At 43.9% G+C, this 24,348-nt stretch overlaps 1 protein-coding gene and 1 pseudogene across 3 annotated transcripts in view; one reads left to right on the forward strand and one right to left on the reverse strand.

Moving 5' to 3' along the window:
• SPG11 (SPG11 vesicle trafficking associated, spatacsin) overlaps positions 1-24,348 on the forward strand; it is a 50,872-nt gene that overhangs the window by 21,114 nt on the left and 5,410 nt on the right. For 2 of the 3 annotated variants that reach the window (XM_083184446.1, XM_083184444.1), the window contains exons 27-38: positions 4,879-5,076; positions 6,857-6,964; positions 7,081-7,246; positions 7,340-7,554; positions 8,182-8,914; positions 10,933-11,066; positions 11,201-11,399; positions 11,715-11,861; positions 12,034-12,167; positions 13,387-13,494; positions 13,596-13,764; positions 14,977-15,065. In XM_083184446.1, coding sequence (XP_083040572.1) covers positions 4,879-5,076; positions 6,857-6,964; positions 7,081-7,246; positions 7,340-7,554; positions 8,182-8,914; positions 10,933-11,066; positions 11,201-11,399; positions 11,715-11,861; positions 12,034-12,167; positions 13,387-13,494; positions 13,596-13,764; positions 14,977-15,065 — 2,400 coding nt within the window. The remainder of the gene's footprint in view (positions 1-4,878; positions 5,077-6,856; positions 6,965-7,080; positions 7,247-7,339; positions 7,555-8,181; positions 8,915-10,932; positions 11,067-11,200; positions 11,400-11,714; positions 11,862-12,033; positions 12,168-13,386; positions 13,495-13,595; positions 13,765-14,976; positions 15,066-24,348) is intronic. The other variant, XM_083184445.1, reaches the window with a different exon arrangement.
• LOC146076131 (5S ribosomal RNA) lies at positions 22,323-22,441 on the reverse strand (annotated as a pseudogene).

A 24,348-nucleotide genomic window follows, 5' to 3' on the forward strand; every position in this document is an offset into this window, starting at 1 on the left:
TGACTGACTACGCTAACTACGTAAACTCCGGCTAGCCGGGAACATGACACTGATACTGACAGGGATGCTGACTACGCTAACTATGCTGGCCACAGGAACACTATGCTGATTCTGACAGGGACGCTGACTTACGTAACTGCCGCAGTGAAACTACACAAGTACCCAATTTATGAATAAAAATGAATATACTTAATATAAACTGGTATGATGATCGCACACTTTTGTAGACATACAATGGTAATAAATAATTTCTCTCACCATTCAACTAGGCTGCTTTGGGCTATACTTCCAATGAAAGTCTGCGGCACCACCGCAGATGGCTTAGGGCCTTATTTTGGTTCATTCTTTCTGACAAAATCCTTCTTAAATGGGCAAAACCATGTGCACTGCAGGTGGGGCAGGTGTTACTTGTGCAGAGAGAATTAGATTTGGGTGGGGTTTTACTTCAAAGTGAGATCTATATTGCAGTGTAAAAATAAAGCAGCCAGTATTTACCCTGCACAGAAACAAAATACCTCACCCACATCTAATTCTATCTGCACATGTTACATCTGCCCCCCTGCAGTGCACATGGTTTTGTCCATCTAAGAAGGATTTTGTCAGAAAGAATGAACCAAAATAAGGCCCTTAGTTAGGAGAAGTCCCCAGGTAAAGTGCAAGTGCGTCCAGTTAAAGTGTCCAGTTGCCTTTAAAGCGCAGAGCTTTCAAAGGTGCATAGGCATAAAGAAATGTGTCCAAATGGATAGCTGCTGTGTGTAAGAGAGAGGAAGAGGGCAGGCGTGAGTGAGAGGAGAAATAGGTGCAGATGTGAGGGAGAGGGAGGAGGGATAGGGTAGAATGGGAAAAAACTGTGTGAGAGAGGAGGGCAGATGGGAGTGAGAAGGAGGGGCAGATGGTAGAGAGAATAGGAGAGAATGGGAGAGAGGGTGAGAGAGATGGGATATATGGAAATGGTAGCGTGCGTGTGTGTGTGCATATTAATACGAGGAAGTGGGAAAGAAATAATGTATGAGTGACCCTGAGAGAGAAGTATAGGAAAAAATAGGAGTGTTTGTGTGGGAGAGTGTGAAAGGAGGATAGGAAATAATTGAAGTTACGATAAATAGCGGAAGAGAGAGTTTGCTGCCCCAGCCCTAACTACAAATCAAGCAGGTTTTTCTTTTGCCCGATCGTCCTTTTTGGATCCGGGCCTCTTGCTGGGTCCTCCTCCTTCTCTCCTCCAAGGCAGCACTCCACCTCCCTGCAGCGCTCCTTTTGCTGGGTACTCACCGATGCTTGGCAACTTTGCATAAAATCAGTGCTTAAAGTGGTCCAAGGGAGGTGGTGGAACTCAACCCTCTACACCCACCCTTTCGGGCCACACCCATAGCACCTCCCACCTGGAATAAGCCACGCCCCTAATGTCACCCTTACATGGTAGCAAGGGTATTCAGTGGTGGGCGGGGGGCAGGTATTCAGCAGGGGGCATCATAAAAACATAAAGGCCCACACAGTTACCTAGTACGCCTCACAAATCAAGCCCAAACAATGACAGGATACTGAAATCATTATATACTATCTATCTGTAATGCCAATTACAAATTATGCCGCACATTGTGATGCCAATTACACATTACACCCCACACCGTAATGCCCATTCCACATTACTACAAACACCATGATGCCCATTATGCCGCACAACATGATGCCCATTACACATATGACCCCACAGTGCCAGATACATATGTCCCCACAGTGGCAGGCATGCCCCCACAGTGCCAGTCATACCCCCACAGTGCCAGATATGCCTCCACAGTGCCAGATATGCCCCCACAGTGCCAGACACATACATGCCCCCAGAGTGCCAGACACATTTATGCCCCCACAGTGCCAGAAACAGATCTGCACCCACAGTGCCAGATATGCCTCCACAGTGTCAGATATGTAACAACAGGTGGCAGCAGTGCTTTTACAACTTGTGGAACTTCCTAACTGAGATCCTCTGAAGTAAAGGAATGATTGTCTACACTTGGTGCTCCTTAGTGAGGTGTTGGGGGTGGCATCAGCTGATACAGTAAACGGGCGGGTTAGAGGAGGATAGGGGCATTCCGGGGAAACGCACAGGGGGGTTTTTCCCACAAAGAGTAGTCTGCGTTGGTGGCAGGGAGTGAGTACTGGGAGGCAGGTCTGGGGGCATCGGTACAGAGGATACCTGGTGGCTGCAACAAGGTGCAGGCTCCTGCCCGTCACGATCAGGTCTCCGGCCGTCTGGAAGGCTGGCTCTGGTCACTCTTCTGCAGGAGAGCGGTCTAGTGGGGGCGCTGCTACTGCAGCGTTGCCGCACTCAGCCGCGCTACTCCTGCCCCGCTGTACTCTGCGCTGGCTTCTCTCCCCGCTGGCTGCTGGGCTCAGTCTCCCCACGCTGCTTCTTCCGGGACTGCTCCACTTCCTCTTCACGGGGAGCCCGCCGTCCCTCAACACTGGTGACCGGCTGCTCCTCTCCCTACGTGCTCAGCCTCCGTCATGCGGTGGGGGTTTTCACAGCGCCCGCTCCGCTCTGTCTGGCCGGGCGCCCGCTGTCAATCACCGCTCTCCGGCAACGAGATGTCGGGTCCCCCGTTTCCTCCTGCAGCAGTGCGCTCAGCGGCCCCTTCTTCCTCCTTCCCTTCCGTCACACCACGCTTCTTCTCCCTTCCTCCGCAGCCCTTTTTCCCGATCCCGCCCGCTCTTCAGGCTTCCCGGACCTCTGACCCCCCAGAGGCTGGTACCTCCCCTCCTGCTCCATTGGTTCCCCTTTGGCTGTCAATCAGTCTGGGGGTTCTCTTTCGCGCCCTCCACTGAACGGGGTATTAACCCCTTGAAGTCCAGGTTGGGGTGCCACAATAGGCGTGCTCCGGAGGCTGAGGTCTAATATGAGCCAGCCTCCTGGAGGAAATTTAAATATAATTGTGGCCATGCACGGTGGGTGGAAGGAGGCGGAACTGAGTTCCGGCTTCAATTACAACTGCCGGAACTCAGTTCCGCCCCGTTCCGGCCCACTTTAACCCCTGCATAAAATTATGCAATTTCTTGTGTAAGGGCTCCAAATATAATTTTAAAGTTGAAAACTATAATAAACACTTCTATACAAAATCCAAACAAACACAAGTAAAATTGACTGAGTAAATAACTCACTAATTATAACTATTTGGCCATGTTGTTATCAGACTGGCAATTTAACTTTACAGCCTGGATAAGAGCGAGCTCCCATCTGACATCACAATTCTACTCCTATCAGCATCTGGCAGGTGGTCTGTGATGGCCATTGGGTTGTGGTCCCGATTAATAGATCCACAGTGTCTAGATAGACGACCGTCAATGGTTCAATGCCAAAAAGTCGATAGGTCACTATGAAATAGAATCTAGGGGATATAATTATTCTAATCAAATAATTATAGAGAGCGCACTGAATTAAGCACAAATATTTATTAAAAAACAATAGATGAAAAGCTCATATAAACGATCACAATTATTTAATAAAATATAACAATAAAATCAATATGATATAAAATAGTTATAGACCACTGGGCAATCACTGATGCCCATATCTCATATCTTCTGAGGAAACCGTCTGATCTAACGGCGGAGAAACGCGTTAAGACCGGGAGGACCACCCGGCACTCACCTTTACCCACCACTTTGCTTCAAATCACCAGATTTATTTCCTATCCTCGGGGCCGATACCTGTGAGCAGAAGGGTGACCTGCGGCGATCCCGGACTTTACCATCCACAGGCTCCCCCGAGAGGTGTGACTCGCTCCAGACCCCGAGACCAAGTGCGGCAGGTACCCCGTCACTCCCACCGTTGGCTCTCTTCCCCAGAACGTCACGGTGGTAGATGAGACAAACTTCTCCAACATACACCTAGCCGCGCCGCTGGTTCACTATGGAGTGCTCCCGGCTCATTACCATCATCTGCCGGTTGTAGCACAGATACATCTATTTCCAACAGCGAGGCTGCTCTGCGAGTCACCTTTTCATCTCTACAAATCCCCCTCCGTTTTTTTTTCCCCCCATTCAAACATCAAATATTTCCATAAATTTACTGGATGGACTTTGTCTTCTCATATCTCATCAAACTCAATTACAAGTTCCCCGCTATTGGACATAACATCATCCTTAGTGGGTAAGAGCAACTGGACAATATTCATATAGCATTGTGTGGGGCATCAGTGATTGCCCAGTGGTCTATAACTATTTTATATCATATTGATTTTATTGTTATATTTTATTAAATAATTGTGATCGTTTATATGAGCTTTTCATCTATTGTTTTTTAATAAATATTTGTGCTTAATTCAGTGCGCTCTCTATAATTATTTGATTAGAATAATTATATCCCCTAGATTTTGTTTCATTGGATCCCCTGCTGGGAATCCATTGGGAGCTGCCATTTAATATATTGTTTCTTATATTAATTATTTAATTAACCACTTGCGCCCAATTATATATTACATATATATTTTCCACTATGAAATAGGTTGAAATGGACAAAAGATGGACATGGCCAAGAGGTTGACATGAAAAAGAAACATGAGTTTTTCACTTTTTTGGTGTTCTTTTTCGTACTTTAGAATTCTCAATATGGAAATGATGGTAAAGTGTGCAGAGCAAAGCACTAGACCTGAAGCCCATGTGAGAGTCTGCGTTACACTTATCGGTGGTCCATGTCGACAGGTGACATTGACACAAAAATGTGATAAACTCATGTCTACCTTTTGACCCTGTCAACCTTTTGGTGTTGACCTATTGACTGTCTAGACACTGTCTATGTAATAATCCGCCACCATTGGGTTTCTATTTACTGCTTCTGCTTAGTATAACTTGTTAAACGTTTTTTGTCTCCCATTCTTCCTTTAGGAAACAGACTGCATCTCCTGTCTGTGTGCTTGGATTGTTACTTCAGTGGATGCTGCCACATACTTGGAGATCACGCACACAGTGTCTGATACTGAAGATCATTCATGGAACATGGAAGACCTTACACAGATTTGGGATCTTTTATTGGGGAGGAAGGACAGCAGAACCCTGCACAAAGCATTCAGCATATTTGTGGAGGTATCCTAGGAACTAGGATGGGAGCATTGTTTCTGGGAATGGGAAGGAACACATACTGGGGCAGATTTATTAAGCCTGGTGAAGGTGATAATGCACCAGCCAATCAACCTAACTGTCATATTTCAAACATAAGTGATTGGCTGGTGCGTTATCACCTTCTACTTTAGCTTCACTTTATCTCTTCACCGGGCTTAATACATCTGCCCCACTGAGAGAGGGTAACACCGTAAAACATGCAGAAAGCAAGACAAGTGACAGTTGGAATACAAACATATGGAACCAGGAAATTTAAGGTGCATACACACTGTACAATGTTTTTGACCAATTTCATTGAAAGACATTTCCCTTGAACCCAGTGTCCTGGATGAAAGATGTTGACGAAAGACAAAAGGTCTAGCTACAGTCTATAGGCTCTTTTTGAAAGATATCCAAATTGATCAGCATGCACAGTTGACGAACAACCTTGATGAACAGCTGGTGGGTATGGGCATCATCATTCGTCGGTCGTCACAAACGCACTAAAAGATAATTTGACCAATTTCATTTAGAATGGCCGAAATGAATGAAAATTGGGTACTTGTTTCCTAGCACGGCCACAATCGTATTGGTCGTGTACCTTTTTAGTTAAGGTACACGACCCATACGATGGACCCGATTTCCTTTGAAATCAGGTCCATTTGGCCGGCTAGGATAAAATATCGGGGGCATCGCGTCGGTCGGGACCATTAACAATGGTCCCGACGCGACCGACGCGATGCCCACGATTTCCCCATAGGCTTCAATGTTAAAAAATATTTTAACATTGAAATCGTGTCGGGAAAGGTAAAATATCGGGGGCATCGCGTCGGTCGGGACCATTAACAATGGTCACGACGCGATGCCCCCGATTTTTCCATCGGATTCAATGTTAAAAAAATTTTTTACATTGAAATAGTGAAAAAATGTGAAAAATGTGAAATGGGCCAATATGACCCATTTCACATTATAGATGTCCCCGTCGTCACCCCACGATAGACGCCAACCCGAAGCGTGGCGAGCGTCGGCGGTGCGCGTCCTCCGACCTTTTCATTCCCCTACTATCCACGTCGGCGTGGAGTTGAGAATAGAATAGTGTGGCGAGCGCAGCGAGCCACCGAGCCCGAAGCGTGGCGAGCGGCCGCGTATAACTTCACAGGTATACGCGTCCCCTCGCGGGGCTCGCTGCGCTCGCCACACTATTCTATTCTCAACTCCACGCCGACGTGGATAGTAGGGGAATGAAAAGGTCGGAGGACGCGCACCGCCGCCCCTCGCGGGCTCGCTGTGCTCGCCACGCTTCGGGTTGGCGTCTAGCGTGGGGTGCGGTGTACGCCGTTAAATTTGGGGGGGTTGGGAATATTTTTACATTGAATACAATGTAAAATCGGGTCCCAGGGACCCGATTTACATTTCATTAAAAAAAAAAATCGGGTCCAAAATCGGTAGGTCGCGTCGATCGCATCGCATGCGACCAAATCGCATGCGATGCGATCGACCCGATTTTTCCGACACGACCACCCCGATGTAAATCGGTGTGGCCGTGCTAGGAAACAAGTACCGAAAATTGGTCCAAAAGGTTGGTCAAAAAATTAGTACAGTGTGTATGCACCTTAAGGAAGATAATTATATCTGGACAGATAGGGGTAGATTTATTAAGGTCTATAAAGTGTGTGGTCTTTATCACCGGCCAATCGGCTCCTACCTGTCATTTTTCAAACCAAGCCTGTAACTTCACAGTTAGGAGCTGTAATGTGTCTTGCAGGGCTGTCCTCTCCTGCTCTTGCTTGAAGCATATGAGCTTTGTCTGCAACAAAAGAATTACATGGAAGCCAAAGAACGAATGGTGGATTTCCACAGCTCTATGACGAGTGTAAGTGTGCAATAATGCTTCGATATGATCAATTTGTTATTTTTAATGGCTTTCTCACATCTCCTAATCCCTATTTATGCAAGGTTATAGTGTGTAAAACATTTCTCTATTCATAGCTCCAGTCTCTGGACGTCTCCTCACCCCATCCAGTTCCTATCCTGTGGCTGCAGACACGAGCCTCTCAGCTTCTGCACCTGCTCCTCGTCCAGAGCCAGACTCCATATGAATTACAGAAAGTGCTGCAGCTTTTGTGCGACAGTGACAGCCAGCATTTCTGTCCGGGTAAAACACATTTCTACTACTCATGTAATGATCTATTGAAACATATTATTATTGTTATTATTATTATTATTAATTTTCTGACTGATCTTCTAGGTGTGGATATTCACAAACTAAGCACTCTCACACAGATCCTAGAAGACCAGTCTGTCCTCATTAGCAAGGACCTTCTGCGTGGTTATAGTGCTGCAGCACTACAGGTAGAATGTCAGAGACTGCTGAAAATATTGATAGAAGACGGACACTTTTCCCGGGCTCATCAAGTAGCTGAACTGGCAGATTTACCCACTGACAATTTGGTTATAGAAGAGGTAAGTCTTAAGAGAAAATCTCTATTTATTTTCTCTGGTCACCCGATCATCTCTGACACACACTCACAACTCCCTCTCCCATATCTAAGAGCCTCTAAACATCAACTACTACAACCTGATTCAATTTGAAACTGAATCTAATTTATATATATACACTTGTAAGGGTTTTTGTGCTGATAGAGGTGTATGTCTGCATTATAGCTGCCTTTCCATTGTTAAGGGGCCTACACACTGGAAGATGCTGAGTGGCGTTCTGAAGGATTCTAGATCACTCAGAATGCTCAGTAAGATTGCTCAGCACACACTGTGTGCTGAGCGATCTGTCATGGCCGATGTTCTCCGCTGAGAACTCTGGCCCTGACCCCGGGGATTAGTATCCGGCATGCTGGATAAATCTAGTTAATCACCAAGCAGTAGCCAAGTGCGGGGCCGCACATCACTATTGCTATGGCCACTACACACTGAGTGATGTAGGGGCATTTTCGAAGCAATCTAGTGAGACTGCTTAGAAAATGCCCCTAAATCGCTACGTGTGTAGGTCCCATTGTGATTAAGTATTGACATATTTTTATTTTTAGAGGTTCTTCCAATTACACATTGTTTATACATTTCTTATTTCCTAAATAGGTGTTACAGGAACAACGTCTCCTTAAAGAGATTGGACAGTGGGCGTGCCCGAAGAGTCGTGCACAATACTGGCAGAAGTGTCATAAAACATTTAGCACCAATCGACTATCCCCAGCGGTAGCGTCCAACTTCTTCCAGTCTCAGGCTTCTCGTCACACTGCTTCTACAGTGGTGATGGCAGAACAGATGGAGGCACTGGCAGAACAGGAGCTATTGCTGACTCTTGCTGGCCATTGGCTCTCTCTCGGCGAATGCGTGCCACTGATGACATTAGAAGATCTAGAACAACAGATCTGGAAGTGTCGCATTGAGCGGGAAGTATTAAATAGGACTTGTGGATCACGACTATCGTCAGTGCTATCTGCATTCACTGGTGTAACCTTAGAGTTCTCCTTCTCCTGCCTGCCTGCATTCAACACACCTCTTCTACTTGATATCTCCAGTCTTCCACCATTGCATGATGTGACCCAGGGCAAAAATGACAGTACAGACTCACGGGTACTGCATAGTCTGATAGACCAGCTGCTTGATGACAGTAAGGTGCATGAAGCTAGTCGGGTGTGCAGATACTTCCAGATGTCTCACCGTGATGTATGGCTTGTGTTGAGCTGTAGAGCACTTGCATCGGGGGAAATAACAGTGGATCAGATGCATCCTGATATCCAGAATATCCTTACTGAGGGCTTAGATGCACAAGACAACATATGGAGTCGGAGGAAGAGACTTCAGAGCTGTGAGTGTAAATAGATACAGGTCATCTTTTGCCTATTTCCCCTCCTGTGGAAAGGGGGGGCGGCACACGCTGTTCTTGGTTTCTTGTGACCTGCATCGGAGGCTGGCAGAACACTCTGGGCCCTCATTCCAGTTCTATGTTGTTTTAACATTATAGGGAACATTTAATAAAGCTTTTAAAAATGAAAAGAGGTGATGTTGCCCATAGCAACCAATCAGATTGTGTGTTATTTTCTAGCTTGTCTAGCAATCTGAGTGGTTGCTATGGGCAACATCACTTTTTTTTTTAGAAGCTTTAGTAAGTATTGTTGGGCTCCCCACCCCCACTTATGTCCGTTGTTTCATCCGTGGGCCAACTCAACCTTCTGGCCCTTGATGTAAGAAGGAGACATCTTCTCTGCTGCACCACTGGCTCTTCCAGCAATACTGTTAGGACAGAACCACACGCCTACTTTTATCACCACCTTTATATGATCAATTGGGCCTCATAAAATCTTAATGGCAGCCAAGAGTTGTTGGTGCCAGATTTATTGCTTAAATGTTTATCTAATTACTTGCCAAGAAGCTCAGATTAGCTCAGTGGTTCCCAAACTGTGCACCGTGGCACCCTGGGGTGCATTGGGACACTTGCAGGGGTGCCTCGGGGTGGTGTTCCAATTGGTCAGTATAATAAGTAAAACTATTGTTTGTGGCTTAAGATTATAAAATATGTGGACAAACAAAAGCGAATCCAATCCCTCCCCACATAAGGATGGCAATAATACAATTTACTTCATTTAATATTTTTGAATCAAAATTTCTCAATAAGAAACTTTTGGCCTAGGGGTGCAGTGAATCAAATTCTGATATTTCAGGGTGCCATGATTCCAAATCGTTTGGGAACCACTGGATTAGCTGTTTGATCTTTTGTTTTTTGCAGAAAGGCACGTGGAGCCTCCCCTCAGTCCATCCTCTGCAGCAATAGGATAATGTAGCAGATATATGCCATGGTGGGAGTTCCTGACTCCTTCTGGGACTAGGCAGGGTGAACACTGTTGTGTGGTGCGAAAGGGGGCAAAGGCCATCTTGCATTCATGGTTTGGGCCCCTCTAGTGTACAACATCAAGGATTTCCTGTTACATCCTTTTCTCTATGGCTGATGTGAGACACAAGTGGTGAATTTTACCTGCTCCTGCTCCTTCTCCTCACGCTGCTCTTATTGGGGCAGATGTATTAAGCTTTAACAAGAGATAAATCCAAGGGTGATAAGGAGAGATAAACAACCAGCCAATCACCTGCTAACTGCCATGTTACAGCCTGTGCTTAAAAAAAGTCAGTAAGGAGCTGATTGGCTGGACATTTATCTCTCCTTATCACCCCTGCATTTATCTCTTGTTAAGGCTTAATACATCTGCCCCACTGTTCTCTTTTCCTGCAGCCTACTGTCTGTGTCCCCACTGCAGTCTTCAGAAAGGGATTTAATGGTAAATCCAAATATGTAATCATGAGAAATTCCTCCAAATACAATCATTTCCTGGTAGTTGTTCCTGCATCATAAACTGCCGTATGCCGGGACCCCAGTAACACGGGAAACTACTCGCAACATATTTACTGTAACAAAACACTAAATGAATTTATTTTTTCAATATCTAGTAGATATGTTCAACAGTGCCTAGGTTGACAGGGCAAGCGGTTGACACCGTATGGTCCTCACACATAGCCGCCAGTCTATCTGGAGGTTCTGAAAGTTTGACACTAAATTGGTCAACTTGAATTTAATATTTTTTTTTTAACTTTTTGATACTTTACCATCCACATAGACTCCGACAAAAATGTTCACCTGCCCCGAAGCATGGCGAGCGAATTTGGGGTCCATATGCTGAAATATACTAATTGACATGCCGACTTTTTACCATGTCAACCCCTTTCATGGCGACCTATTGCTTGTGTTGACATTTTTATCTGTCGACAATGTAGACTGTCAACCCTTTATACCACAATTTATTTTTTGCATACCCTTACTTGTACTTCTATCCCCAGCCTCCAGCGTGGAGTCTACAACCTCTCAAACACCTGTCAGTCCTGTAATAACATATCTTGAGGTCCTGAAAGATGCCTGCACTCATGGGAAGACATTTTGCAGGCAGCTGCTGTGCATGTATGAGCTCAGTCAGGTAGGTGTAAGTGAAGCAGGGTATTACATGATTGGATAACTTGTAGTATGTGTGATAGACAATATTTCAGGCTCATATCCTTATATTGTTGCTGTCATTCACGTTCATGCTTGCTTTTGTTCACATTCTTATAGGATCTTGGATGCTCCTTTTCGGAAATCTCCTCCCGAGATCCAAGTGAAGTTCTGCGTACTGTGCTGTCCATCCATCACCTGGAGCTTAGTGACAGAGCACAGGCAGTCATCAGCTCACATGGTCTCCCCCCAGAGACTATAGCACATATAGTGGCTGAGGAGAGTCTGAGAATCTGGAGGACACTAGACAAGGAGGGAGGTGGGTGTTATTAGTTATTTATAATAGTATAACACTGTCATCCAGTGGCGGATGTCCAGGGTTGGTGGCCATACAGGAAGGATACTGTAAAAAAAAAAAACTAGCAGTCGTGTTCCAGAAGCCTGACACATTCCAAAGTTAAGTACAGGAGTTGGGGTTAGAGTTAGGCACTAAGGGAACCGCTAGTTTTAGGCTGCAGGGGGGGGGGTTAAAGTTAGGCTGGGGAGTGGGGTTTGGCCGTTATATTTTAAAGACACCACCAGTCTCTGCCTTTTTCATTCCTAACTCATTGTGTGTTTCTGTTGATATGTGCAGGGCAATCTGAGTTATATAATGTTTCTGAGAAGAGGTCCCACTTTCTTCAACTTGCAAAGCTGTGTCCTGATCCAACTTTGGTGGGGTTGAATTTGCTGGACCATTTAGAGACTGTCCCACTTACGGAACTACATTGCAGTCAGTACAGTATGATTAGCATTTTTTCTTACCCTCCTTTTACGACTGAGCTCCCTCTTGCTATTTATCAATTTTCTTCATTGCTTTGTCCCATCTTCTTATTCAGATCCGCCTCACACTTATTGATTTAATATATTGTTTTGTACTGCCTCTCAATAACCCAGTATATATTTTCTTTCAGTTATTGAACTCCTTATCTCTGCACACGATTGCTTCAGTCTGACATGCCACTTAGAAGGCATTAGGCGCGTCCTACAAGCATGTCGCCATCTGACAGAGATGCATTTGGCACCCAACCAAGAATATAGCCTCATGGTGCGTCCGCTCCTACTATGTCCTCATGTATGATTGACTTAATGTGTTGTTATTAGTCAAGCTTGAACTGTCTGAGCCAGTTCACACCTGTGACCTCTCTAGATGGCCAACTGCATACTTTTGGTGGAACAATTTGAAACACATATGTTTTGTGGGTCCACCAGCAGTATATGGAACAGATAATCCACTAATGCAAATTTAGGTTTGAACCTGAAGTCTAAAGTAAATTTAAATAACCCATAACGGTATGAGGTCACTAGGTTGACATTGAAAAGGTCGCATGCATTTGGTTGACCACTGAAGGTTGACAGGCCTTAGGTTGACACACTCAATATGTCGACAGGGACAGAGGTCGACATGGATTTTTCACTTCTTGTTGTGCCGACAGGCGGTATTTCATGCCCTACCATCCACTAGGGCATGGAGAGAGAATAAAATAGTGTGCCAAGCTTAGCGAGGCACTGTGCCCGAAGCATGGCAAGTGATACGAGGGGGCGCAGTGCAACAATTCAGCACCATGTTGACCTTCCGAATGTCGACCTAATGCTTGTGTCGACCTAAAGCCATATTGACCTTTTGAGTGGGTCACCCTAAGGTCTGTCGACCTTCAGTGGTCAACCTAATGATCCACTCCCCCCCCCCCCCATAACATAGTACATTTTCTCCCTGTCTGAGATGTAGCAGTTTATATTGTTACCTTTCTATTTAACATTTAAATTTGACTAACAAAGTTTCCTGCGTATTTAGTTTGGTAAATCTATATAATATAATTGTCTGCTGATAAAAATTCACAGTGTAATATGTAACCACCAGTCTCCGAGATGCACAGTAGAGAGTGAGGGGCTTGTAATAGAGAGAGACATAGGAGGATGGAAAAGAAAAGGTGGGGACAAGTATTGGGGAGGAGAAGAGAGAGAAGTGGAGGCAGAATGGAGACAGGAAGGAGGAGAGGAAGACAGGAAGGAGGAGAGGATGAATCCAGTCATTACAGATAGTGTGTTAGAAAACTATAGGTACCACTATAGCCATTTAAGCTGAAACAAACTTGTACATGTGTGAAATGGTTTGCTTTGCTCAAATTCAGCTAAATGTTTTATTCATTCATTCACAACTCCTTTTACAACTTTAAAAGTACATTGAGAACTGCTTTGAAATTTTTTTTCATCTGGTTGTTACCGGTTCCTTCTTAGCACTGACCCATCTTTGTCTTGCTCCTCAGGTCAGACTACTGTCTGGAATTGGTCGTTACAATGACATGGTTTACGTTTTTGATATTTTACATAAGAACCAACACTTTGAGGTTCTTCTGCGGAAACAGCTCGATACGGTGAGCATTAAATTGGCTGCACAAGGCTGGGATCTGATACTTTGCAGTCAATGTTAATTATTAGTATTGTTATCTATAATATTTCTATGTTTTGCTTTTAGAAGGGGGGCCTGCAGACTGCACTTCTGGAATACATTAAGCGCTGCCACCCAGGGGACAGTGAGAAGCACAACATGACTGCCCTCTGTTTCAGTCTGCACCGAGATATTGGCCACAACCACGAACATGCAGCAAAAATCCAGCTCAAATTAATTCAGTCCCGTCCATGGGGTGAGAGATATTTGATTTGTGTGCTAGAGAATATTTTAGCTTGTAGTGAAAGAGGTGCTTGACCATTGTTATCTATAACAGAAGAAGTGTGTGAGCCAAATAATCTGCACAGTATTTGCATGGATAAGAAAGTTAAATATAATCATATCCTGCTGGGTACCCACCTATACAACCTAATTGTCATTTGAGCGTTCGATCGACCCTACTCCCGATTGAATGTCCCCAAACTACAGCCCATATGCACGTACACATAAATACAATTTTACTTACAATGTTCGATCTCCTCCCGTCCAAACTATCACAAGAAAATGATTGCTTCTGGAGTATTATTGCATGAACGACCAGCATGTCGATCAAACGTGCATACACACTGTACTTTTCTTCTAATATGGGCCCGTTCAGCAGATGAATATTAAACTGCAAATAAGATTCGAGCGACCAAGGCAGAGTGTTATCGATTACACCAAATGAGCCAGGATAGTGTACACACCTATACAATCCACCGGCCGTTTGTCAGAGATCGAAAGAATGGCCAGACAGTTGTATAGATGTGCACCCAGCTTTATTTAAGTGTCTGAATGGTGAGACCATATATGATAATTTTAAGCAGTTGTACCTGAATAGATTGTACATACCATATAACCCTTGGCACAATGGGGCAGATGTATTATAGCGGCGCTTATCGCGCCACTATAATACTTCCTGCTTCGCCTCATTAGCAAGGCGAAGCAGGAAGGGACAGCGACAAGAGGTATTAACATCTTGTCTGCCGAAGCTGGGGAGCGCCAACTCCCCCCTCCGGCGATGTCCCCTCCTGGAGATAGCGCATCAGTGTAAACTGATCTGTCTCCTGTCCCCCGGCCGGCTCGACTGGGCATGCGCGGGATCTCGCTGCTCACACGAGATCCCCAGCGCAGCCCAGAGCTAACAGCAGGGACAGTGCTGTCCCTGCTGTTTACAGCCTGCTGCTGGGGAAGCCAAAACCGGCAGTGAAGCTGACCGTTCATACATTCGGCCTGCTATCATATAGATAGCAGCGCTGATATAGACAGGGGCACATAGCGCCCCTGCTATTTACCACACGCTGGCTCTTTCTTACATGGGGAGAAGCGGTATCAGTGTGCATAAAGTGCACTGATACACCTTCTCCCCCATAACAACACTTCATACATCTACCCCATTGTGACATATTTCATGCGCTGTATCTTGCAGAATATTGGATGTCTGATCTGAGAGAGCTGAGATCGTCCATTATGAAAGCACTCACACTATTAATTGATGCTGCTGAGAGCTACTCCAAGGTAAATACATTCATTGTTGTCTCTTGCAGTACAGGGGATGTGTTTTTTACTCATCCAACACTTTAGTAAGTCCTTTATTATCCAGACCAATATTTGGGAATATGACAAACAGTAGAAAAAGAAGACTCTTTTTTTTTTGGGGGGGGGGGGGGGGGGGGCACTGCTTAAATAGTTGGAACAGTATTTAGGATAGTCAGACTAGTGGAGAGTTCTCTCCGGGGGTGCTTGGATCACACACAGTATGAGTGACAGGGGATATAAAGTATATAGTAGAGATGTCAGTCAACAAACGTTTGGTTCTCCAATATTGCAGTGAAAAGTGATGTTCAAAGATACAGTATAAAACTAAACTTTTATTAGATTTATTACTTAAAAGAAATGGAGAATTTAAACTGTATAGGGTTATGTTTCAGTAAGGGTATGTGATTCTATTCACTCAGGTTCATAGACAATAAGTATCAAAGTGTTGGCCTGGGCAGTGATGTATCCATAATGTCTAGTCTGTGAGTAAACACAATTGTAGCAGAGTATACCACAAAAAGCATACATCAGAATAAGCCCAGATGAGGCCACACAGTTTAGAACAGAATGACACACGGAAATGCAATCCAGGAATTTGTACAGTGAGTATTCCTGTCAAGTATAATTGTATAGATAACAGATCATGTATTAACCAATTGTTATATGCATATATAGATTTACTGGCTAGTTTTGCCAGAATATTTGGTCAGTAGAAACAGTAGAGTCTAAGTACACGTATATACAATTATTGGCAGTGTGAGTTTGTCTCAGATCAAGTTAGCAGTAGACTATATCTGCGAGACCTCGCTAGATGTGCTGTATTTCTCAGCTAAGTCTATAACTTCAGGCGTGGTGGCAAGAAGGGCCCTGTGGCTCAAATCCTGGGCTATGGACTCCCACTCTAAAAACAAACTTGCGACCCTCCCGTTTGAAGGTGACTTTCGTTTTGGGAGTAAATTAGACCAGAAGATACAGCACATGTCTGATGGCAAATCCTTCAGATTGCCGCAAGATAAGAGAGGAAGCTTGACAAATTATTTTCCAAGACAAAGCTTCAGACAAGCTAGGTCATATTGGCCCAGTAGGCCATTTCGGGAGAGGTATGCGTCTGGGATATCCAGGGCGGTTTTTCGCCAATCAGTTAAAAGAGGCACCCAAAAACAGTGAGGAATCGTGTCCTGTGGAAAAGGTCCCAGTAGCAGGGAGACTGCTCAAGTTTGCTCAGAAGTGGAAGCAGACTGTTCAGGACAAATTAAGTTATCGGCTAGAGTTCCTTTCAAAACCCAGACGGGAAAGATTTTTAATTTCAAAGTTTCCCTGCCCAGGGCAGAGAGAGAAGCATTAAAGTCAAGTATAAAGGATCTAATAGACTCAGGTGCAGTCGAAGTGGTCCCAGAAGCAGAAAAGGGCCTAGGCTTCTACTCATGCCTGTTCGTTATAAGGAAAAGTTCGGGAGGTCTCAGAACTATACTAGACTTAAGGAACTTAAATGACAGTGTATGGAAAAGAAAGTTTCATATGGAGACAGCCAAATCCATCCTGATGTGTCTAAGAGAAAGCGATTACCTAATTTCAAGAGACCTCAGAGATGCTTATTTCCATGTCTCTATTGGGGTGCAAGACAGGAAATATTTAAGGTTCTGCGTGGGAGAAAGCCATTTTCAGTTTACAGACATTCCTCACTTAACGACCTACCTGTTTACTTACGACCCGGGCCTTCGTTTAGCGTCCGTGCTGTGACTCCTCGGACTTACGACCCTGCGTGCTCTGATTTACGACCTGCCCGCCTACCCTCTCGCAGTTACGACCTGCCCTGCCTGTTTAGCGACCGCGTCTCATAAGTCTTAAGGGGTTTTATATATGCTCGTTTAACAACCAATTCACTTAACGACCGGGTCGTAGGAACGGAACCTGGTTGTTAAGTGAGGAATGTCTGTACTTGCCTTCTATTTGGCCTCAAGTCCTCACCAAGAGTGTTTACAAAAGTCCTGGTAGTTCTAATTGAATGTCTCAGGAAGAGGAAAATTTCGATATAGGCCTAGCTGGACGATTTGTTAATTTCCGCAAGATCAGAGCGCAAAGCCATCTTGGCTGCATAAACAGTCATTCAATTTCTCCAGGACCACGGCTGGTTGGTGAATTGTGAGAAAAGCCATTTGGTCCCCACGCAAAGACTCCAACTCTTAGGTATAGTCATCGACACAGTAAAGAGATGCGAGAAAATTCAGCAGCTGGTTTGCAGGGCACAGGAAGATGCAAGAGTGCCACTGAGGTTGGCAGTAAGTCTTCTAGGGATGATGGCATCCATGGTGGATGTCATTCCCTGGGCCAGATGGAACATGAGGGCGCTGCAGTGGAATCTCTTTCGGTATACCAAAGGCAAGTGCCGTTGGACTGTCAGATCCTCTTACCTCAGCTTGCAAGAAGGTCTCTGCATTGGTGGGGGGACGGTGGTCTGGCTTCCAGAACACTGTCCCTGTCAAGACCACAATACGTGGTGTTGACAATGGATGCAAGCACCTCAAGTTGGGGGGCACATTGTCTCGGCAAAACCAGCCAGGGTGTCTGGTCCCCTCTGGAAGCAAAGCTATCTTCAAATCACAGAGAATTAAAAGCGGTCCATCTGGCAATAGAGGTCTTCAGTACAGACGTTGTAGGGTCTCATCTTCGAGTATTTTCGGACAACGCTACAACAGTCTCTTATATCAACAGGCAAGGAGGAACAAGAAGTTGGGCTCTGTTAGAAGATGTTCGAGGTATTATGCTGTGGGCCGAGGAACATCTTTTGTCTATCTCCGCACTCCATGTGCCAGGGGAGGTGGTAGATTTCCTGAGCCAGAATTGCATTCTCCCTGGAGAATGGGAACTGGAAAACTCGGTGTTTAAACTAGTAGTACGCCGGGTTGGCCAGCCACAGATAGACCTCATGGCAACAGCAACCAAAAAGAAGACTCCTCAGTTCTTCTCCAGATTTCCAACCCAGGGGTCCTGCGGAGTGAACGCCCTGTCCCAGAGTTTGTGGTTTGCTCTAGTGTACGTGTTTCCACCATTTCCACTCATTCATAGAGTACTGTGAAAGATAAGATCAGAACAAGTACAGGCAATAGTCATCTTGCCGTACTGGCCCAGGAGGGCTTGGTTTCCCATGGTTGAAAGCATGGCGGTGGCAGAGCCATGGTTTCTCCCGGTATCTTCCAACCTGTTGAGACAAGGGCTGGCGCTGTGTCAAGACCCACAAAGACTGCGATTAGCGGCCTGGAAATTGAGAGGCAGCAACTGAAGGATAATGGCCTTTCTCCAGTAGTGATTGACATTCTTCTGCAGGCAAGAAAAAAGGTCTCTTCAGACATTTATTATATGATCTGGAGGATCTTCGCTGAATGGGCCAAAGGCAAGGTTGAGTTCTAAAAGGCTGATGTCTCACATGTCCTACAGTTTCTTTGTGAAGGATTCAACAAAGGCCTGGCAGTGGCGACATTGAAGTAGCAGATCTCTGCGTTGAGTGCTTTATTAGACGAAAGGCTGGCAGAACACTGTTTATTAAGAAGATTTTGCCAAGCAGTAAAGAGAATTCGACCGAGGATTATGTCAGTGATCCCCCAATGGGATCTTAATTTAGTTTTGAATGGTCTGATGGCTGCTCTGTTTGAGCCATTGGACAGGGCCAAGTTATAATTTCTAACGTGGAAGATTATTTTTCTTGGGGCCATCACTTCGGCCAGGAGAGTGGGCGAGCTACATGCTTTGTTGGGGCAGGAACCATATTTAAAGCTATTTCCAGACATGGTAGTCCTTAGAACTTGGCCTTCATTTTTACCTAAAGTAGTTTAGTCTTTCCACATCAATCAAGATATCGTGTTGCCTTGTTTTTTTTCCTAATCCGGCAAACAGGAGAGTGGAGGATCTCTATACGTTGGATGTGGTTAGGGCCATCAAAATGTATTTGAACAGGACGGCCAGTTTTGTGAAGGCTAGGTCTTTGTTCGTCATTCCGCAACGGGCAAAGAAAGGATTTGCTCCATCCAAGCAGACTATCTCAAGATGGCTTAAAGAGGTAATCAGCTTTACCTACAAGAAAGTTGGTCGCCAAGTCCCGGAAGGTATAAAGGCACACTTGGCTAGAGCGATGGCGGTTTTCTGGGCAAGAGAGGCTAATGTTTAGATTAAAGACATATGCCAAGCAGCAACGTGGTCGTCAGTGCACACGTTTTCAAAGCATTATGCTTTAGATGTGTCAGACGAACAGTTTGAAAGCAAAAAAAGAAATGTGATGTGATCCTCGTGGCGCTCAAAATATATACAAACAGAGAAGGATAGTAAAAAATAGTCACGTGTTTATATGCTCCGTATGGCCCAGATGTGGAATATGTCCCATCAGATTTTCAAGGGTAATTCATACATAAAAAAACAGATAAACAAGGACATATATAGTGTAATTTGCTTCTCAACAGTTCTTATTAGGACTATCTTCCCCAGAAGGACAAAATTAGGTTTTCCTCTGTATAGTGATGATATTATTCTTTAAAGGTTCACCGGTACTTATGTAGTATCTGGGCTGCCGATTTTGTGATTGTATGCCTTACCTTAAGGCATACAATCAGATGCGATTCGATGCGATGCGATTCGATGCGATTTTGCATAGGATTCAATGTTAAGAAGGTCCTGTTCATTTCCCCACTATCCAAGTGGGCATAGAGTTGATTTTATATAGCGTGGCGAGCGCAGCGAGCCACCGAGCCCGAAGCGTGGCGAGCGGACGCATATTTCTTAAAAAGTATTCTGTGTCCCCTCGCGGGGCTCGCTACGCTCGCCACGCTTCGGGCTCGGTGGCTCGCTACGCTCGCCACAGGTTTATATCCAACTCCATGCCCACTTGGATAGTGGGGAAAGGAAAAGGACCCCTTTTTCCCATTGAATTCTATGTTAAAATGGACTCAGACCATTTTAACATTGAATCCTATGGAAAAATCTTGACCATCGCATCGCATACGATTTGGTCGCATGCGATGCGATGCGATACGATGGGATGCGATCCGATTTCTAAATCGGAAGCCCAGATACTACATAAGTACCGGTTCACCTCCTGTGTAGGCAGTAATGAATGATGCTTACAATAAGCTTACATTCAAAAAGATGGTACAAAGCACATCAAGGTATCTTTCAGATGCTCACTTGTATGCTTACATTATCCTCGTAGTGGATCCTCATGTAACGGTTTCTTTTCAATGAAGTAACGTTCAGGCAGAAGTTTAAAAACTTGGTGAAGTTTATTTTAAAATATAATTATAAAAGGAAGGGCTTGTTTGATAACAAATGGAACTCAAACGGCCTTCTCCAACACAATAAAAGACCAACGCGTTTCAACAGTGTCTGTCTTTATCAAGGCACCTTGATAAAGACAGACACTGTTGAAACGCGTTGGCGTTTTATTCTGTTGGAGAAGGCTGTTTGAGTTCCATTTGTTATCAAACAAGCCCTTTCTTTTTATAATTATATTTTAAAATAAACTTCACCAAGTTTTTAAACTTCTGCCTGAACGTTACTTCATTGAAAAGAAACCGTTACATGAGGATCCACTACGAGGATAATGTAAGCATACAAGTGAGCATCTGAAAGATACCTTGATGTGCTTTGTACCATCTTTTTGAATGTAAGCTTATTGTAAGCATCATTCATTACTGCCTACACAGGAGGTGAACCTTTAAAGAATAATATCATCACTATACAGAGAAAAACCTCATTTTGTCCTTCTGGGGAAGATAGTCCTAATAAGAACTGTTGAGAAGCAAATTACATTATATATGTCCTTGTTTATCTGTTTTTTTATGTATGAATTACCCTTGAAAATCTGATGGGACATATTCCACATCTGGGCCACACGGAGCATATAAACACGTAACTATTTTTTACTATCCTTCTCTGTTTGTATATATTTTGAGCGCCACGAGGATCACATCACATTTCTTGTTTTGTATCATTTGTGTAGAGGGACCGAACTATCCCTTTATTGTTGTTTGTGATCTTTATTGTTGCTCTAGGCGCAGTTATTACAGTAGAAAAAAAAATTCGTGTATAGTTTGAAAGCAAAGTCTTACGACAAGCATTGATTTAAGGTATTGTAGCCCTCCCTTCTGCTTTGGTATTTCCCATTGTGTGGCTGCCATGAAGTAGGAAGAAGAAAGCAATGGATTATACTTACGATAATTCCTTTTCTTCTGAATACTTCATGGCAGCCTATATTTTGTTACCCCCCCTGTTTGTGTATCTCCCTAGGATTGGTGGCGGAGACATTCAAAGACTAGTGTCAAGGGGGAGGAGCAGGCTGATATAGGAGAGAGAGGAGAGGGGTGTGTCCTAGGGAAAAACTACCTGTCTACTATACGAGGGAGAGAGGGATTAATCCATTGTGTGGCTGCCATGAAGTATTCCGAAGAAAAGGAATTATCGTAAGTATAATCCGTTGCTTTCTGTGCTTAATGGCCTTTTATAGACCACAAACTTGAGCAGAGATGATTGTTCAATTTGGTTCCGATTTGAAACTCCCATCAAAAACGTGGTCTATTTGAAATATGGAAAAGGTGGGGAAGGGCCCGCACAGCTGGATTAATACTGATTAATTAATCTGTCAAATTTGTTGTAACCAACATAAAAACCACATGGTCATAAGTACTGGTGGTTATTTGGTTGGTGGTGCGCCCAGCGTTCAGTAGCAATAACTGAGGGTGGGTTTGTTTTGTTTGCAAGATGCAAAACAAAGAAAGCAAACGCTTTTTGGGCGCACTCTTTAGAAAATTGTAAAGTTAATTTATTTAAAACATAACTTTTATTGTGGACTTGTTAAAATAGGACGACATAGCGCATAAATACAATAAACATCGTTCTGCATGTGCAATTGGTTTAGTTTTGTTGTGTGGTACTTTTTAGATAATAAATATTAAATCATATATCAATAATTTGAAAAAGATGGCCACACATATAATTTATCATTCATTGCATATTGTCATCAAAGGTATAGTGACCTGAGTGACCAAAGGTGGCAAAAATGAGTTATTGGTCCCCAACTGTAAAACAGATGGGGTTTCCGTGACCCCACGTTACTAGATAAATCTATTTAATAATTGCTGCCTAAATTGGCAAATAGACTGAAACAATAGCTGCCTGTGTTGGCAGGAAATTATGAAATAAAGCAGTAGGCGGCTCCTGTGCTGTCAGTCAGTTGACTTGGATACCTAAAACAAAATACCACACCTGGACTTCTCCAGGGGTCACCCACCTGGATACTGCCCTGGCCCTTCACTGCTTGGCTTCCAAGTTCGAAATGGGTTTGGGCACTCCAGTGAGGTATGGTGGTACACTCGTTACGAGTTGGGTCACGACCCGACAGCTCAGGTTAACTGCTGATTATCACCATTAATTATGGATGCTGGACCCAAAAAAAGGGTTGGGGCAAAAAAATTTATTTAGATATAGGTATATAGATATATATGTATCTCTCACCAATGATGATAAGAGCTCAAAGCATGCACTCAGAATTTCAATGGCTGGCAGGTGGTGACAGTTTGAAACATAGTTAGATACAATATCTGTGGAAGTAAAGGATTATTATGTAGCACCTTGCTTATTGATGTAGTCCCGTAATGTCAGGTTTTAACAATGCTTTGGCATCAATGATGGATTAATTGAGTCACAACTGTATACAATAAAAATTATAAGGAAACCGCAAATGATGACCTGTGGCACGTCTTTAGACAAAGGTTTGGCAATAATTGATAGCTTTTCAACAATATTTCTTTACACAGGGAGATTGCTCCAAAAGATACAGTGTGCCTTATTGGTGGAATGATTAGGTCATAACAACAGGAATGTCATATATATAAAGATAATGGGTTAGCTCCTCCGGAGGAAATATATATGCGAAGATAGTACTGTTTGCCGGCACCCTATAGAAAAAACGTGGCTAACGTTGGTGTTACCTGATGTTCTAAAGCAAAAGTTACAGTGTGACAGGGAAGGCAGAGGTATTAATTGTGGAGTATACCACAGATTGTGGCAACTCCAGTACCTGATCCTTGTAGTGTACGGGAAGGCTGGCGGCTCTGATGGTGTACGTAGTCCTCAGCCGGCAATTGGCTGGGCGGGTGACACCGTCCGTCCGGGTGTAAGGCGTGCGGACTCCGATACAGCTGATGATGAGGTCACTGGCCGCCGAGTGCCGCGGCTAGCGTGAGGGAGCCGGTTGATAGATGGTGTGACAGCGGGAACTGGCTGTAGGCTCGGAAGGTGGTGAGGGAGCACAGGTCCGTCTCTGACTTCTGAAAAGTAACGTGGGGCGCTGGGTAGGACACGTGTTTCGCCTCCGTTGGCTTCTTCATGCAGCGCCCTATTTGAAAACCGGAATTAAAAAAATGGATTTTTAAGAAATACGAACGGAAAAGGACACGTAAACCAAAAAAGAATCTTGAGTAACTTTGTCGATATTTAACAAAAAAAGAAAAAAGAAACTCAGGTGAGGTGCACTCTAAATCCCCTAACTGGGATTGTTCTGTTAAATTAAATTTACCATTTTTTATATGTTTTTTTTCTCTGCTGTGCATTTAATTATTATTTTTTTTTTCTTTGTCGATACCATTGAAATGAATGGGGATTTACGGATGCACCCTATCGATGGTGTATTTTTTGTATCTTTTGGAAAAAAAATACGAATCTTATACATTTCAGCCTTAGTAAATTATACGATGTGTGAAATACAATGATACAATGATAATTTTTCACATCCAATGGGTAAAAATACGAACATGCATACCCATTCGATCTTAGTCAATTTTCCTCCTTATGTCTATGAAACTGATGGAATATAATCCTCACTGAAATAGAACAGAATTCGATACAGTGTTTTATAACACTAAATTCTCTATTTCTTTGAAGTGATTAATCTAATAGACTATACGGTGAGGACTGGCACTTCGTATTGTTTGCCCAAGATGTTCTATTTTGTGCTTTTAATTGGCCAATTTGTTGTATACCAGAATATACACGGAGACAGAATAATACTCAATTGTCCAAATAATATGTCTCGTGTGTATGTGGTTCAGGCAGCGTGTCTGGGGAACTTTGCCAATTCCCAATGTGAAACACAGAAGAAGAAAGAGAAATACACGCGCTAGAAACAATGTATAAGAAAAAGAAAACAATAAATTTATTATACACAAATTTGCACTGGCCAGTGACACCTAATGTTTAAAATAACAATTATAAAAACATG

The sequence above is a fragment of the Crinia signifera genome, chromosome 4, assembly GCF_055691185.1.
Source record: "Crinia signifera chromosome 4, ASM5569118v1, whole genome shotgun sequence".
Lineage (NCBI taxonomy): Eukaryota > Metazoa > Chordata > Amphibia > Anura > Myobatrachidae > Crinia > Crinia signifera.